The 14738-nt window shown below is 69.7% G+C and overlaps 1 protein-coding gene across 2 annotated transcripts in view; it reads left to right on the top strand.

Moving 5' to 3' along the window:
• Positions 1 to 14738, top strand: part of RADIL (Rap associating with DIL domain) — a 37692-nt gene that overhangs the window by 17718 nt on the left and 5236 nt on the right. For both annotated transcript variants that reach the window (XM_084886145.1, XM_084886146.1), the window contains exons 3-9: positions 6885 to 7105; positions 7438 to 8043; positions 8735 to 8772; positions 10441 to 10601; positions 12809 to 12921; positions 13167 to 13404; positions 14002 to 14174. In XM_084886145.1, the coding sequence (XP_084742271.1) occupies positions 6885 to 7105; positions 7438 to 8043; positions 8735 to 8772; positions 10441 to 10601; positions 12809 to 12921; positions 13167 to 13404; positions 14002 to 14174 (1550 nt within the window). The remainder of the gene's footprint in view (positions 1 to 6884; positions 7106 to 7437; positions 8044 to 8734; positions 8773 to 10440; positions 10602 to 12808; positions 12922 to 13166; positions 13405 to 14001; positions 14175 to 14738) is intronic.

The raw sequence follows: 14738 nt of genomic DNA, 5'->3' as shown, positions 1-14738 counted from the left end.
CGAATCCCGCGCCCCGAACCCTGCCCCTCAGAGCGGGCGGCGGCTTCCGAGCAGCTGAACAAACAGGATCGCAGCCCCAGTGCTGCCGGGCGGAGCCGGGTCTGACCGAGAGCCATCCTCACTCTCCACCGGACACACATCCCAGCAGCTCCCTCCCGCCCGGCCCCTCCGCGGGGGAGGGCCCCCAAACCGGGGAGGGGGGTGGGCTTTGCTTTCTGTCTACACCACTGGGCCCCTGAAACAGGCAGTGCTTTCAGGACGCAAGTGCTGGGGAGACCCTACCTTCAGGCCGGCGGCGGAGGCGGAGGCGCGGAGGAAGCGGCTGCACTCCCTCTGCTGCTGGCCGGACTCGTTCCGTGGCCGCAGGGCCTGGCCTGGGGCTGCGGGCTGCGGGCTGCGGGCTGCGGGGGGAGTCCCAGGCCCCTGCCGAGGCGTGCTGGGAGCGCCTCCTCTGCTTCTCCAGGCGCGGGGTCAGGCCCACCTGGCCGGCCGGAGCGGGAGCAGGACTGGTCTCACCTGCGCGCCTCCTGGCGCAGGGCGCCCGGGGCTCACGCAGCGCACCGGGCAGGGCACGCTCGGGGGGAGGTCACGGGCATCATCTGGCCACCAGTCTGCCTCCGGCCCCAGGCTCGTGTCTACATCCGTATCCCTCCAGGCTCCTGGAGTCTCCTCCAGGCCTGGCGTGGAAGGAAGGGGAGCAGCTGCGCCGGGCAGTGCGCGCTCCCCGGGGGGCCGTGCCGGGAGGGAGCGCCCGGCCGGCCGGCCGGGGCGGGCAGGTGTAGGCAGCTCTGTGTCCCAGCCGCACACCCGTGGCCGGAACGGGAGTCTGCGCTCCGCCCGCAGGCCGGGCCTTCCTGCAGGCGAGGGCCGCTCCACCCGGCTCCTTCCGGCTGCTGCTGGCTTCTCCCGGCTTCTCCCAGCTCATGCAGACTCACAGCCGTCCTTCCGGGACCCCAAGGAGGTGAAATGTGTCTGCTCCCTCCCCACGCCCCCCCAACCACCAGGCCCTCACACCTCGCTGCTGCCTGCCCAGCGGTCCCGGATACAGGCTGCTCCGGTCCCAGAGGCGCAGCGGGCATCGCTCGGGGGCTGCAGTGTGACATGTTACACGCAGCTCATTTTCACCGGAGGGAGGTCTGCGCACGGCTGAAGCCCGTCCTCACGCTGATGGGAACCACAGCGGCCAGTGGCCGGCGCCCCCCGCCCAGGGACTCTGTGTGTGGACTGCCGCTCTTTGGCGTGACTCCTCTCAGCATGGCCCGCCGCTCTGCCCTCCCGTCAGCCCCTCTGCCTTCCCTCCGGAGTGCCGCTCTCCCCCTCCCAGCCAGCCCGCCCCCCTGCCCAGAGACCTGGTTTGGGGAGGAGTTGGGGTTCAGCCCGCACAGCGGGCGGTGGTACAGGTCCTTGCCTTCACACCCAGCTTTTGGTTCTGTGACGTCAGCTGTTGCCGTTGCTGTCACGTGCTCGCTCTTTTCTCAGCTCCTCCCGCTAACCCCGCACTCGCTCTGCCAGCTATCTTCCCGCCTTCACGGCTCCAGCTGCTGCTGCCCAGAGCCACGCGTGGCAATTTAGAGCGAAAGTACTTTTCTTCCCGGAATTCTGAGGCTGAGTCCGTTCTCCCAGCTTCCAGCCTGAGCCCCCCCCCCCCCCCCCCCGGCCGCTGCCGGCCCCCCTCCTACCCCCTGAGCACGTGCGCTCTCCCGCTGCGCCACAGCCTCGCTCTGAAAGGTGCGTTTTCCCCGTGCCCAGCTTTCACTTTAAAATCAGTTGTCACACGATCCTATTCATGTGTCTCCCTAAGTGCTTACTGAGATCATTGGACCGCGCCCGCTGGCCACTTTCCCCGTCTCCGCCTTTGAGCCCTCAGGCTGGCGGAACAGAGCTGACCGGCCCCTCGCCTGCCTCCTTCCTCCGGCCCGGAGCTGGTCCTCCTGCCCTCGGCCGCCGGCCCTCCGCTGCGGCTCCGGCCTGAGCGGCTCCCGGCCCGAGCGGCTCTCTGGCCCTCCTCGCCCAGTGTGTCTGCTCTGCTGTCAGGGCTCTCCCAGCTCTCCTCCAACCTGAAGTGAGCGTGGGAGCCCGGCCGGGCAGGGAGGGAAGAAAGCTAGCAGGTGACCCCGGTGGCCGCGGGTGGCTCTGGACGAGGCCGGCTCCGGCTCCGGCTCCAGCTCCCGGCTCTGGCTCCGGCTCCCGGCTGGGCCCAGGAGCGCGCTGGGCAGAGTGGGGGCGGCCTTGCCCTGAGCTTGCTGGCATGCGGAGGAGGAGCCCACCCCACCCCATGTCCCTGGAGGAGGGCTCAGCGGCATCCGGGAGCAGACCGGCCTGCGGTGTGAGCCAGACCATCCCTGCTCGGCCGCACCGCCCTTCCCGCCCGGCACGGGAGCTCCGTGTCCCCGCGCTGACTCACGGCTTCAGCACGTTATCTGCTCCGGTTCCGCTGGCTCCTGCGTCAGCGTGTTATCTGCTCAGGTTCCGCTCTCCTCCTAGGTGTCTGGCTCCTTCCAGGAGGAGGGTGAGGGCTCCTGTGGGGCCCTGGACACGGTGCTCCCCCACCCTTCACACGTGACTCCTCGCGGCCAGCACTGACCCTTCACGTGTGACTCCCCGCGGTCAGTGCTCATCCTTCACACGTGTGACTCCCCGCAGCCAGCGCTCACCTTTCACGTGTGACTCCCCTGGTCAGTGCTCACCCTTCACGTGTGACTCCCCTGGTCAGTGCTCACCCTTCACGTGTGACTCCCCGCGGCCAGCGCTCACCCTTCACACGTGACTCCCCGCGGTCAGTGCTCACCCTTCACACATGACTCCCGAGGCCAGTGCTCACGCTTCACGTGTGACTTCCCGCGGTGAGCGCTCACCCTTCACACGTGACTCCCCTGGTCAGTGCTCACCCTTCACACGTGACTCCCCGTGGCCAGTGCTTACCCTTCACGTGTGACTTTTCGTGGCCAGCGCTCACCCTTCACGTGTGACTTTCCGTGGTGAGCGCTCACCCTTCACGTGTGACCCCCCTGGTCAGTGCTCACTGTGGCCCGGCGCCATGCGAATCGGGAGAGAAGGAGGAAGGAGAGCAGGTCTCCTGGAGAGGACCCTTCCCTCTTGGCGGTGCCTCCACCCGGGCCTCCTCTCAGTGCTGCTTATTCCTTCATCACTGACCCGCCCGCCCACGCCTGTTCCCTCACCACTGACGTCCTCACCGTGTGCACTCCCCGTGCAGGCGTGTGCCCGGCGTGTCCCTGCGCTGGCGGACAGTTTTCCGTGTTCTCTGAGTGATGCTCACCCACATCACTTCCCAGAAACGCTGGGCTCCTCTTGATGGTTTCTGCAGGACGGAGCTGACATGCACATTCCCGGGGAGGAGGGAGACACTGGACATAGAGAGACTTGTATCTCCATCCTGGAGCCCGGTGCACAAAATTGGTGCACGGGAAGGGTCCCTAGGCCTGGCTGGTGATCAGGGCCTCCCGCCTCCTCCCTCCCTCACTACCTCAGCACCGCTGGTCACCGGCCATGTTCTGTGCCGCCCCTGGTGGTCAGTGCACGTCATAGCGAGCGATTGACTCCCAATCTCCTCGTTAAGCTCCCAAGGGGACACTCTGCAGATTAGCCTTTTATAGAGAGGAGGGTGGCATTGCCGCCAGCATCTGGATGGCTGATTTACTTTGGGGGACCACGGCCAGTGCACATCCCACCGGCACTTTCTGAGAGTCCCCCCCTCACCCTGGTGGCCGGGACCCAGCACTCAGTCCTCTGCTGTCGGACAGGAAGAACGTGTTTTGGTTTGTGTCCTGTGGCCTCGGAGCAGGCAGACTCCCGGCCTGAGCTCCTGGGAAGCTGCTTCTCTTCCCAGCGCTGCCCCCCAGCAGCGGCTGCTTCCGGAGGGTGCAGAGGCCTCTCCCCAGCAGCAAGGGCGTATGCGCAACTTCCTGTGGGGAGATAAGCGGGGGGGGGGGGGGGAGGGCGCGAGAGGGGGGCGCAGAGAGTCTCGTGGCTCGGGTACCACCCACTGCTTCTGGAGGGGTCCTGCCCCGGAGCCTGGCGCTCGGAGGGCTCCTTCCGGCCACGAGGAGGCGACGGGGCGGGATGCCAGGCCGTGGTCCTCGCTGCCCCGCTTCTGTGCCTCCTGGTGTGTCTCCGCAGCTCGAGCTTCCCTGGCCCTGTCACCCCAATTCCTTCAGTAGAGGGGAGAAGGGTGCCTCGGACATTGGGACGACCCGCCAGAGGTGACGTAAAGCTCCTGACCGCAGGAGTTTAAGATAACACGAGCGATGCCGAAACCGGTTTGGCTCAGTGGTAGAGCGTCGGTCTGCGGACTGAAAGGTCCTGGGTTCGATTCCGGTCAGGGGCATGTACGTTGGTTGCGGGCACATCCCCAGTAGGGGGTGTGCAAGAGGCAGCTGGTCGATGTTTCTCTCTCATCGACGTTTCTAGCTCTCTATCCCTTTCCCTTCCTCTCTGTAAAAAATCAATAAAATATATTTAAAAAAAAAAAAAAAGATAACACGAGTGAAATGCGTACGCAGAGGGGTTACGTCTGAGACCCCTGGAGTGGCTCCCGCCCCCTCTGCCCCCGGCGGCCAGGACACTGGGCTGGACCGAGGGCGTCTGAGCCTCCGGTGGTTCTGAGGGGCCGGGCCGCTCGCCATGGGGTGCGGGACCCCAGCTGCAGGAGGGGGGCCCTGGGGTAGGGCCCGGACCTCCCGCTGTGACTGAGGCCACGTGGGGAAGGGCTGGGCGCTGGAGCACGTCCTGGCTGGTTTTTAATGTCGCTTCGCTTTGCTTCGCTTCGGTACGGCCCAGGGTCTGTGCACGGCCCCAAGCCCTCTATGCTCACTGCTCCCCTACCCCACCTGCTCCTCCTGCTCCGCCTGCTCCCCCTGCTCCTGCCCCCGCCTGCTCCCCCTGCCCCCACCTTCTCCCCTTGTCCCCGCCTGCTCCCCCTGCTCCCACCTTCTCCCCTTGCCCCTGCCTGCTCCCCCTGCTCCCCCTCCTCCTCCTGCCCCCACCTGCCCCCACCTGCTCCTTCTCCTCCTGCCCCCACCTGCTCCCCCTGCCCCCACCTTCTCCCCTTGCCCCCGCCTGCTCCCCCTGCCCCCACCTTCTCCCCTTGCCCCTGCCTGCTCCCCCTGCTCCCCCTCCTCCTCCTGCCCCCACCTGCCCCCACCTGCTCCTTCTCCTCCTGCCCCCACCTGCTCCCCCTGCCCCCACCTTCTCCCCCTGCTCCCCCTCCTCCTCCTGCCCCCACCTTCTCCCCCTGCTCCCACCTTCTCCCCCTGCTCCCCCTTCTCCTCCTGCCCCCACCTTCTCCCCCTGCCCCCACCTTCTCCCCCTGCTCCCCCTTCTCCTTCTGCCCCCACCTTCTCCCCCTGCCCCCACCTTCTCCCCCTGCTCCCCCTTCTCCCCCTGCCCCCACCTTCTCCCCCTGCTCCCCCTTCTCCCCCTGCCCCCACCTTCTCCCTCTGCTCCCCCTCCTCCTCCTGCCCCCACCTACTCCCCCTCCCCCCACCTGCTCCCACCTGCTCCCCCTACCCCCACCTACTCCCCCTGCCCCTGCCTGCTCCCCCTGCCCCTGCCTGCTCCCCCTGCCCCCACCTACTCCCCCTGCCCCTGCCTGCTCCCCCTGCCCCTGCCTGCTCCCTCTCCTCCTCCTGCCTCCACCTTCTCCCCGTTCTCCCCCTCCTCCTCCTGCCCCCACCTGCTCCCCCTGCCCCCACCTTCTCCCCCTGCCCCCGCCTTCTCCCCCTGCTCCCCCTTCTCCTTCTGCCCCCACCTACTCCCCCTGCTCCCCCTGCCCCCACCTGCTCCCCCTGCCCCCACCTACTCCCCCACCTCCACCTGCTCCTACCTGCTCCCCTTGCACCCCCTCCTGGCCCCTCCTTGCCCCCATCCCGCAGGCCCCTCCTGCCTGGCTGCCCCTCCTTGCCCCCCCCCCCGCTGGCCCCTCCCAGCCCCTCCTGCCCGGCTGCCCCTCCTGCGGCTGCCAGGCCGGCTCTGCGGCAGACGGAGCAGCTGCGCCACTGGCAGCGCGCACCGCGGCCTCCTGCCTCCTGGGCTGCGGCGGCAGGCTCCTCCGGAGGCAGGTCCTCCTCGCGCTTGCTGGGCTCCCGCTCCCTCCGCTCCCTCCGCTCCCCCCGCTCCGGTAAGGCGGCGCCCTGGGCCGCTCGCCTGCCCGCTGCCTTCGCTTCATCTGGTGTAGCGGAGGCCTGGGGGGGAGGGGAGAGGGGACGGGAGGGCACGGGAGGGGCTCAGGATGAGCGGGCAGCGGGGCAGGTGGGAGCTGGGCTCAGGGGCTGCTCAGCGATCCGGCGGCCGATTCCTGGTGGAGAAGGCTGTCTCATGGTGTGTGTGTGTGCACATGTATGTGTGCGCACACATGCATGCATGTACGTGTGTGCTGACTGGGCAGTACGGGGGCAGCCTCGGGAAGGAGCAGCCGAGCTGTCCTAGGAGACCAGCTGGCTCACCGCTTCTCCTTGTAAAGCGGGGAACCAACGGCCTCTCATCATCACAGTGCACATGCCTGCGCGCGCGCACGCGCACACACACACACACACACACACACACGCCTGTAGGAGGGCCAGGAGGGCGGGCAGGCTCTGGGCCGGTGCGACACCTGCATGTGACCAGCAGCTGATGCTGCGGTGGGCTTGTGCCGGAGGGGAGGGCGCAGGCTCCGGCAGTGCCAGGGGCAGGACAGCGGGGCTCCTGGCTCTGGGGCGGGGGTGCCCGGCCGGGAGGGAGGGCCGAGGGGGCAGATCCTGCGGGGCCCGGACAGGCGGCAGCGGCGTGCCGTGCGGCCCGTCAGGAGAGGCGGCTCCTGAGCGGGAGTCAGGGCCGGGGCCCGGCCTCCACGGCTCTGGCTGCTCACCGCGTGGCTTCTGTTTCAGGGATAAACGCCCAAGCCCGGAGGCTGCAGCGGAGCCACGCCAAGGGCACCCCAACCTTGGCCTCGGGGGACGCCCGGAGCCCCCCCGCACCCCTGCTCCGCCGCTCGGCCAGTGAGACCAGCCTGGGCCCTGCCGCCCAGGAGCCCGGCCAGGACACCATGCGCTACTCCCTCTACGAGTCGCCCCACCTGCTGCTCCTGCAGGGCTACAGCCAGCAGCATGTGAGCCACCCCGAGCTGCCCCAGAGGCCCTGCCCGCCACCCCTGCCCCCCGCCCCTCCCCCTCACCCCCCCAAGCTGTTCCCCCTGTGCGGCTGAGCACGCTCCCGCTGCTGCCAGCGCTCGGTCACACTGGCTGCAAAGCTGGACCGGCTGGGGGCTGGGCCCGCGTACGGCCTCTCCTCTCCTGCTCGGGCCCTCGCTGGGTCTGGGGCCCCCAGCTGCCCTGGGAAAGCTCCTCTCGGGACGGGGGCACCGTGAGGGCAGGCGGGCAGCAGCCGTTAGGAAGGGTGTCCGGGGCGGGCCGGCGGACAGGCGCGGTGCTTGCCTTCCAGGACAGCCTGGTGTACGTGCTGAACCGGGAGCGGCACACCGTGGGCCAGAGGACGCCCTCCAGCAAGCCCAGCATCAGCCTCTCGGCGCCCGACATCCTGCCGCTGCACTGCACCCTCCGCCGGCGCCACCCCTCCGGCCGCGAGCCGCCGGGGGGCCTGCTGGTCCTGGAGCCGCTGCCCGGCGCGCCCGTGGCCGTCAACTTCGCGGCGGTGGGCGGCCGCATCGTGGTCCTGCGCCACGGAGACCTGCTGTCGCTGGGCCTCTACTACCTGCTGCTGTTCAAGGAGCCCGCGCAGGCCCAGCCGCTGCCCGCGCCCGCCCTGGCCCGCCTGCAGGCCCTGCCCCACAGCTGCCGCGTGTGCGGCGCCCAGCTCCGCGCCCAGGATGCGCGGCCGCGGCAGCTGCGCCTGGAGTTCGAGCCCGACGCGGAGGACGCGCTGCTGCAGCGCATCATGACGCTGGTGGAGCCGGGCGGCGCCGACCACAAGCTGACACCCGCCTTCCTGCTCTGCCTCTGCGTGCAGCACTCCGCCACCCGCCTCCCGCCCGGCTCCTTCGGCCAGCTCCTGCTCAAGATCGCCAAGGCGATCCGCGACACCGTCTGGGTCAGTCTGGGCCGGGCAGCCGGGGGCTGGGGGACTGTGGCTGCAGGGGGACGCCCCGAGCCCCACCTGGGGCCTGTCCAACCTCCAGCCGGGCGCGCTGTGGCCCTGCACCCTCCAGGGCGGCCGCACTTCCTGAGCTTTGGTCCCGTGTCCTCTCCGGCCCTGCCCGGCCCCCCACGGCCTGGGAACAAGGTGCCGGGAGCCTGAGCCCCGTGTGGCCTGGGTGCCCGTGCTTCCTGCCGACCCCACTGCGGCCCCTTTGGCAACGTGGGGGGGGGGGGGCGGGCAACAGGACCAGCCGGTCCCTTCTGTACATGGAAACCCCCAGGGCGGCCCCTGGGCTGCGCCCCTGAGCCTCCCAGGAAGAGCTGGCTGGCCCCGCTGGGATGTGCAAACAGCGTGAACCTTCAGGCCCCTCGCTGCCGCGTTGACGCTGGGGCTGACGTTAAGCAGAGTCTCCTCCGCACATGTGACGTCCTGACGCGGCCGGAGGCCAGGGAGCAGGCGGCGGAGGCAGTCCTTGGTGGGAAAGGCGAGGTCACACTCCGTGACGGACGGGAGGCGTGAGATCCCGGGAGAAATGCGCTCCTGCCCCAGGCCTTGTGCAGAGCCGTGTCTGAGCGTGCGGTTCCAGGCGGACGTCCTGGCCGTGCGGCTCCGGGTGCTCACGCTCTGTGCTTTGTGATCGCAGGAGAAGACCAAGGAGCTGGCGGAGAAGCAGGCGCCCCTGTAAGTACCTCCCTGCTGCCCCCCACCCGGCCGCCGGCCCGGGCCCAGCCCTGTGCCGGCACACTGTCCCCCCCGAGTGGCCTTTCTGCCCCTTAACCTGCCCTGGCCTTTGCGGTGAGGACCCTTTCAGTGTGCGGTGCGCACGCTGGCACGGCCGTGATGCACGAGCTCTGGTGCGGGCAGTGATGGGTACGTCGCTCACTGATGAGCCCCCCCCCCCTGCGTCTCCCCGCCCCGTTTCCGCTCTGAGTCAGGCCGGGCTCTCTAGACCAGCGGCCGCCAGCCTTTCGGACCCCACGGACCACCAGTCGTCCACGGGCCACCGGCTGGCGACCCCTGGGTCAGACTCACCGTGGAACCGGGCAGAGCCGGTCCGGCTGGGATTGGCTCATTTCGCCTGCGCCGTGTGTTTGGGCCCCACCTGCTGCGGAGTCTTGCAGGAAGCCCTTCCCTCCTGAGGGCGGAGCAACATCCCTGTCGCACACACACCAGGCACCACCCCCCCATCGCTGGCGCTGCGCCTGACCCCACACCTGACCGCACACCGTGGTCGCTGCGGGCAGAGCCGCGGGCACCCTCTCGAGGTCTGGATAGACACCAGCAGTTCTAATCTGTGAAGACGTTTTCCGAAGTGGCCCCCCCATGGCACGCCCCCCAGCAGTGCGCAGGCTCCCGCCCCATCCTGGCCGGCACCTTCCCGCCTCTCTCCATGGCAGCCACCCTGACAGGCTCTGGCTCCTGTGAGCACCTTTTGTGCCTGCCTTCCGGCGTCTGTGGGTCCTCGGGGAGCCGTGCACTGAGACCCTCGCTGTCTTTGAGCTGGAGAATGGGTGTCTGTGTGAGCGGCAGCGGCTCCTTTAACTCGGAGCGAGCTGTACCGACTGCTCTGCAAACACCTCCCGTTCGCTTGCCCTCCCGGTGCTGGCCTCGCTGAGCAGCGGACGGCCTGCTTGTCTGTTTTCCTCTGGGGTCACAGCCATGACACCGGCCACTGCGTGCTGCCCGGCCTGTGCCCATAGCGTCCGTGCCCTGGATGCTGACCTGGCTGGAATCGGCCCCTGAGCGCCACTGGCCATACCTGGGGCCTGGCTCTCAGGAGGGCTGCCTGGGCCTTCGGGTTCTGGTGAAATGGAGAGGCACACCCCGTGCCCGTGCGCACACGCATGCCTCAGCCCAGCGTGAGGAGCGCCGAGAGGGGAGCACCCGGCCCCTGGACGGCGGCGCAGGTCCCTTGTGGACAGAGAGTGGAGTGACGTCAGGAGAAGGAGACCCTGGTGCACAGGAGAGGGGGTGGGGGACAGAGAGCCTGAGGTCCCCGTGGCCACCCGCTGCTCAGCAGGGACCCCACAGAGCGGCCAGCCGGCCTCTGGGCACGCCTCGGCCTCGTTCTGCAGGAGCCGGTCGCTGCGGGCGGTCAGACCTCCCTCTGGTGCCTGCGCCCATCCGCACACTCCGACCTCCGGGTTGGGAGATGGCTCACCAGTCCCCGCTCAGGGCGGCCACCGGCTCCTTCCGCTGAGGCGGGCGGCGGCCTGGCCGGCGCTGTAGACGGGCATGCATCTTCCTCTTGTTCCCCAGCCTCACTCACTGACAGTCAGTTGTTGCTAGTGTCCCGCCGAAGGCGCGCCCCCGGGAGGGTGGTGCCCGCTGACCGCGTCTCTCCCGCAGCCAGGAGCCCGTGACGGCGGCCGGCGGCTGCCTGGCCGGCCTGCTGCCCGAGCTGCGGCACGTGCTGCTGTGGATGGCCAACGCTGTGGAGCTCCTGTACTTCGTGCAGCAGCAGGGCCCCGTGTACATGCAGGGCCTGGAGCAGGGGCCCGGCGCCTCAGGTAGGCCGCGCGGCGGCAGTGGCCGTGGTCTCGGGACACACAGACCTGTGGGGCCCCCTGGTCCTGCCGCCCGAGCACTGTCTGTCTGTCTGCACCGCTGCCCACCACTGTGAAGAGTGCCTGGGGGCCGGGCTGGCCGCTCCGTGGCGGCCCCTCAGGCTCCCTGTCCGGGGCCACGGGTCCCTGCCCACGCCGTGGCAGCTCCGGAGAGAAGGCAGGAGCGCGCAGAGCCGTGGGCACGTCGAGCTCAGAGCTCGATGCGGGACGAGGTGCTGAGAACTCGGCGGGGGGACCGGGAGGCTCCGGGGAAGGTGGCTGCAGGGCGCCCCGAGGCCGCGTGGGATTTCCGGGTGTGTGTCTGACGAGGACTGGGGGGCCCGGGCCGGAGCCGAGCAGGCGCGCAGGACCGTCTGCAGGGGACAGGGTTGACAGCGGGCCCCGGGGGCTGGGGCGCCCACATCCTCTCTCGGCCTCGGCAAAAACAAGGCTCGCCCTTCCCTGGCGTCGGGACCTCAGCCTGTCCCGGCTGCACCGCAACCGGAGGGGCCCTGCACGGGGGGCCCGGGCTGCAGCCAGGAGGGGCACTCGGGCTGGGAGGGGCCAGGCAGGGGGACGGGGTGGCCGGGGCTCCCGTGAACTGGGCCAGCCGGACACGGCACAGTGCCTGCGAGTGCTCAGCTGTCTCCCGAGAGGAAGAGCTGATAAAGTCCACTCACTGGCTGCTGCCTCTGCCCGCTCCCGGGGGTGGGGCTGTGGGGGCGGTGGGGGTGTCGGACTCCCAGCGTGGGGCGCTGCCCTGAGGCCCATGGGCTACTTCCTGGCCCCCTTTGTGTGACGTGCTCACCTGCCCCGCCAGGCCCTCCCCTGTGCCCGCCTGGCCTCCCACAAAGCCTCTGGCCACCTCCCTCAAATCCCCCGGTCCCCTCGAGGCCCCCAGCCCCCAGGACCAGCGTGGCGGGTGCTGCAGTGGGCCCGGGGGAGGCTCCCCTGGATTCGGCCTTAGCCAGCGAGCGCCTGGGCCCTGCCTGCTCTGTGCGGGGCGCCCCGGCTCTGGCTCCCCAGGAAGTCAGCTGGGCGGTGACTCAGCTCAGTGTCCAGGGGACGCTGCCATGGAGCTGCAGTCTGGGCCGGGCCGGCCTCGGGCCGAATGCTGTGGGGGCCCGTCGGCTGGTTCTCCTGGGAAGCGGGTGACGGCCCTGCTTGCTTAGCCGCTCCTGCCTCAGAGGAAGTTAGTTTTGGTCGGGAGGCCCAGTGGATGCTGGGAGCGGTCGCCTCGTGCACCCGGGGACACGGGGCTGGCGTAAGAGACAGCGCCCGTGTGCTGGAGCGCTCGGAGGAAAAACCGCGTCAGGCACAGGGCGAGGGCAGGCGAGGGCCCGGCCTCGGCCTCGGCGGAAACGCCTGCGGGAAGGGCTCTGAGCAGGGACGTCCTGTCCTTCGTTCCCACAGTCCGTGTCAGAGCCCTCACCGGAGCCCTCACCGGAGCCCTCGTCCCCGCAGGCGCCCAGCGGGGTGTCTGTGCCGCCCACTCACATCCTCCGGCGCCAGGAGATCTGCGGGGGAGGGGGGGGCTCAGGTGCGCAGAGGGGGCCTCCGTCCTGGGCCTGGGAACCAGCACGGGGGGAGGGACGGCGGCCTGGATCCTCAGAACAGCTCACAGGGGCTTGAGGGGAGAAGCCCCAGCAGAGCCGGCCGCAGCCGCGTGTTCAGGTCAGAGTGGCGGGGTGGGGTGGGGGTCAGCGGCTGAGTGTTGTGCTCGGGGTACCGCTGCCGCCTCCTCCCGCCGGAGCCCAGGTGCACGGGAGGGGTGGGCTGGCAGGAGGCGGGCCCCGCTGGCTGCAGTGGCTGGAACACGCTGGTCTGCGAGTGCTCGGGCAGCAGCGGGAGGAGAGGCCTGAGCCTCTGGGGGACGAGCACGGCGGCCGGCAGCTCCGAGAGCCTCTGCTGCCCGGATCTGGCCCTCGCGCTGCCTGGGAGGCCGAGGGAGCACCCAGACCCCCAGGTCCCCAGCGAGACCGGAGGCCTGGCTCTGGGGAGACCCTGGGGGAGCGGCTCCTGGGGTGAGCCAGGGGCGGGAGGCCTAGACTCCAAGGGGAAGGGCCACGAACAGCAAGACCGTGTGGCAGCGCGTTGTCAGGTGCGGGCCTGTGCTCCCGGGAGGCCGCTGTGCGGGGAGCCCCTGTGGTAACTGAGCCCCTGTCCCGCAGGCTCCATGGAGTCCGTGTTCTCCTGCGCGCTCTCGGCCAGCGAGGAGGCCATGGCGGAGCTGGAGGAGGTGATCCTGTACGCCTTCCAGCAGTGCGTGTACTACATCTCCAAGGTGCGCCCGCCCTCACTGTCCCCACCCCCCCTCCCCTTCCCCCACCCTCTCCCCCTCCCCCTCCCCCTTCCCCTCCCGGCGCTCAGGGCTCTGCAGCCCCTTGTGGGGTCGTCACTGCACCTTTCACGGGAGCTGGTACCGAGCCCCCAGAGGCCCCAGCAGCTCTTGTGGGAGCCAGGGAACACCGCACGCGCCCTCCCCCGCACCCCAGGCTCTGCCAACGCTGCTGTGTCTTCTCCCCCTAGTCCCTGTACGTCTGCCTCCCGGCCCTGCTGGAGTGCCCCCCTTTCCAGACGGAGCCGCGGGAGAGCTGGTGCCAGGCCCCCCAGCTGCCCGAGGAGCTGCGCCGCGTCGTGTCCATCTACCAGGCGGCGCTGGACCTGCTGCGGCAGGCCCAGGTGCACCCCGAGATCGTGGCCCAGGTGCTGGCCTACCTCTTCTTCTTCTCCAGCACGCTGCTCTTCAACCAGCTCCTGGACAAGGGTGAGGCGTCCTGACCCTGTCTGCGGGGTTCCGAGGGAGAGGCCGGGGAGCAGGGGTGCCGCACAGCTGTCCTCTGGGGCGGGCGCTCTGCCAGGTCTGCATGCCCCCCCCCCCGCCTTTCCTGGTTCCCCAGCAGCCCCCTGCCCCTGGGAGCTAGGAGGGAACAGGCTGTGAAGTGAAGTGGTTTTGGCTACATCGCCCTGCCCCCCCCCCCCCCCCCCCCCGTCCTCACTGAGCCTCAGGGCACTGTGCGCATGGGGACACGAACAGGGACAAGCCCAGCAGTTGGGGTCACTGTCATGGGCTTCCCAGGCTCAGGGGTTGGGTGGGAGCATGGGGCTCGCTGTAGATGTGGACCCTGTCCCCTCCATGACTGTCATAGCCCCCCTCCGTCTTCACCCCCCACTCCCTGCTCACCCACCCCTTCCAGAGGGGCCCACCGCAGGCAGTGCCTCAGAACCCATGTGGGTCTCACCTTTGTCCTCTGAGGCCCGGGGGCGGGGGGGTTGGGCCGGGCAGCCAGGCACAGGGGACCATGGGGCCCGGCTCCCTCTGGGGTGGGCGGGCAGCCTGGGCCTCACCCCGCTCTCCTCCCAGGCCCCTCTCTGAGCTGCTTCCACTGGCCCCGAGGTGTGCAGGCCTGTGCCCGCCTGCAGCAGCTCCTGGACTGGACCCGGGCCGCGGGCTTCGGGGAGGCCGGGGAGCACTTCTTCCGGAAGCTCTCCTGCACCCTCAACCTACTGGCCACGCCCCGCGCCCAGCTCATCCAGGTAGGGGCGAGGAGACAGCGAGAGGCAGCGAGTCAGTGGGTGGGTGGGCACAGCCATGTGCTGTCACTGAGTCGCCAGCCCGAGAACCAGGTGGCGGGGGGTGGGGGTGGGGCGGCCTGGCCTCTGGGCCTGAGAACTGGCAGAGCTGTTCCCGCCCCACAGCCGCCCTGTGAGCAGGACAACAGCCCCACATGTCTGTGGGCGGGTCTGCAGGGTCGGGACCCTGACCTGCACCTGACTAGTGACCCACACGCCTGGGCTCTGCAGAGGGGCCTGCCGCTAAGGACCCGAGAGGGAGAGTGCCTGGGTAGCCGTGTCGGACCGGAGAGACAGGACAGAGGGAACAGACTGGCCCTGCGTGCTGGCCCTGGGGGTGGAGGCTGCAGCGCCTCCCAGAGCTGGAAGGGCCGTGCCCAGGCTCTGCTTTCTGACCGCCTCCCTGGGCCTCCGGAAGGAACGCAGCCCTGCCAGCCTGGACGTGAGCCAGAGTGACCCCCGAAGTGTAAGTGTGTGTTCCTGTGGCTCTGACTGCGACGGAGTGGCCACTGTCACACCCCTCCCCCT

This window comes from Pipistrellus hanaki, assembly GCF_964339955.1.
Source record: "Pipistrellus hanaki genome assembly, chromosome: 5".
NCBI lineage: Eukaryota > Metazoa > Chordata > Mammalia > Chiroptera > Vespertilionidae > Pipistrellus > Pipistrellus hanaki.
This window is presented reverse-complemented; position numbering and strand designations above follow the sequence as displayed.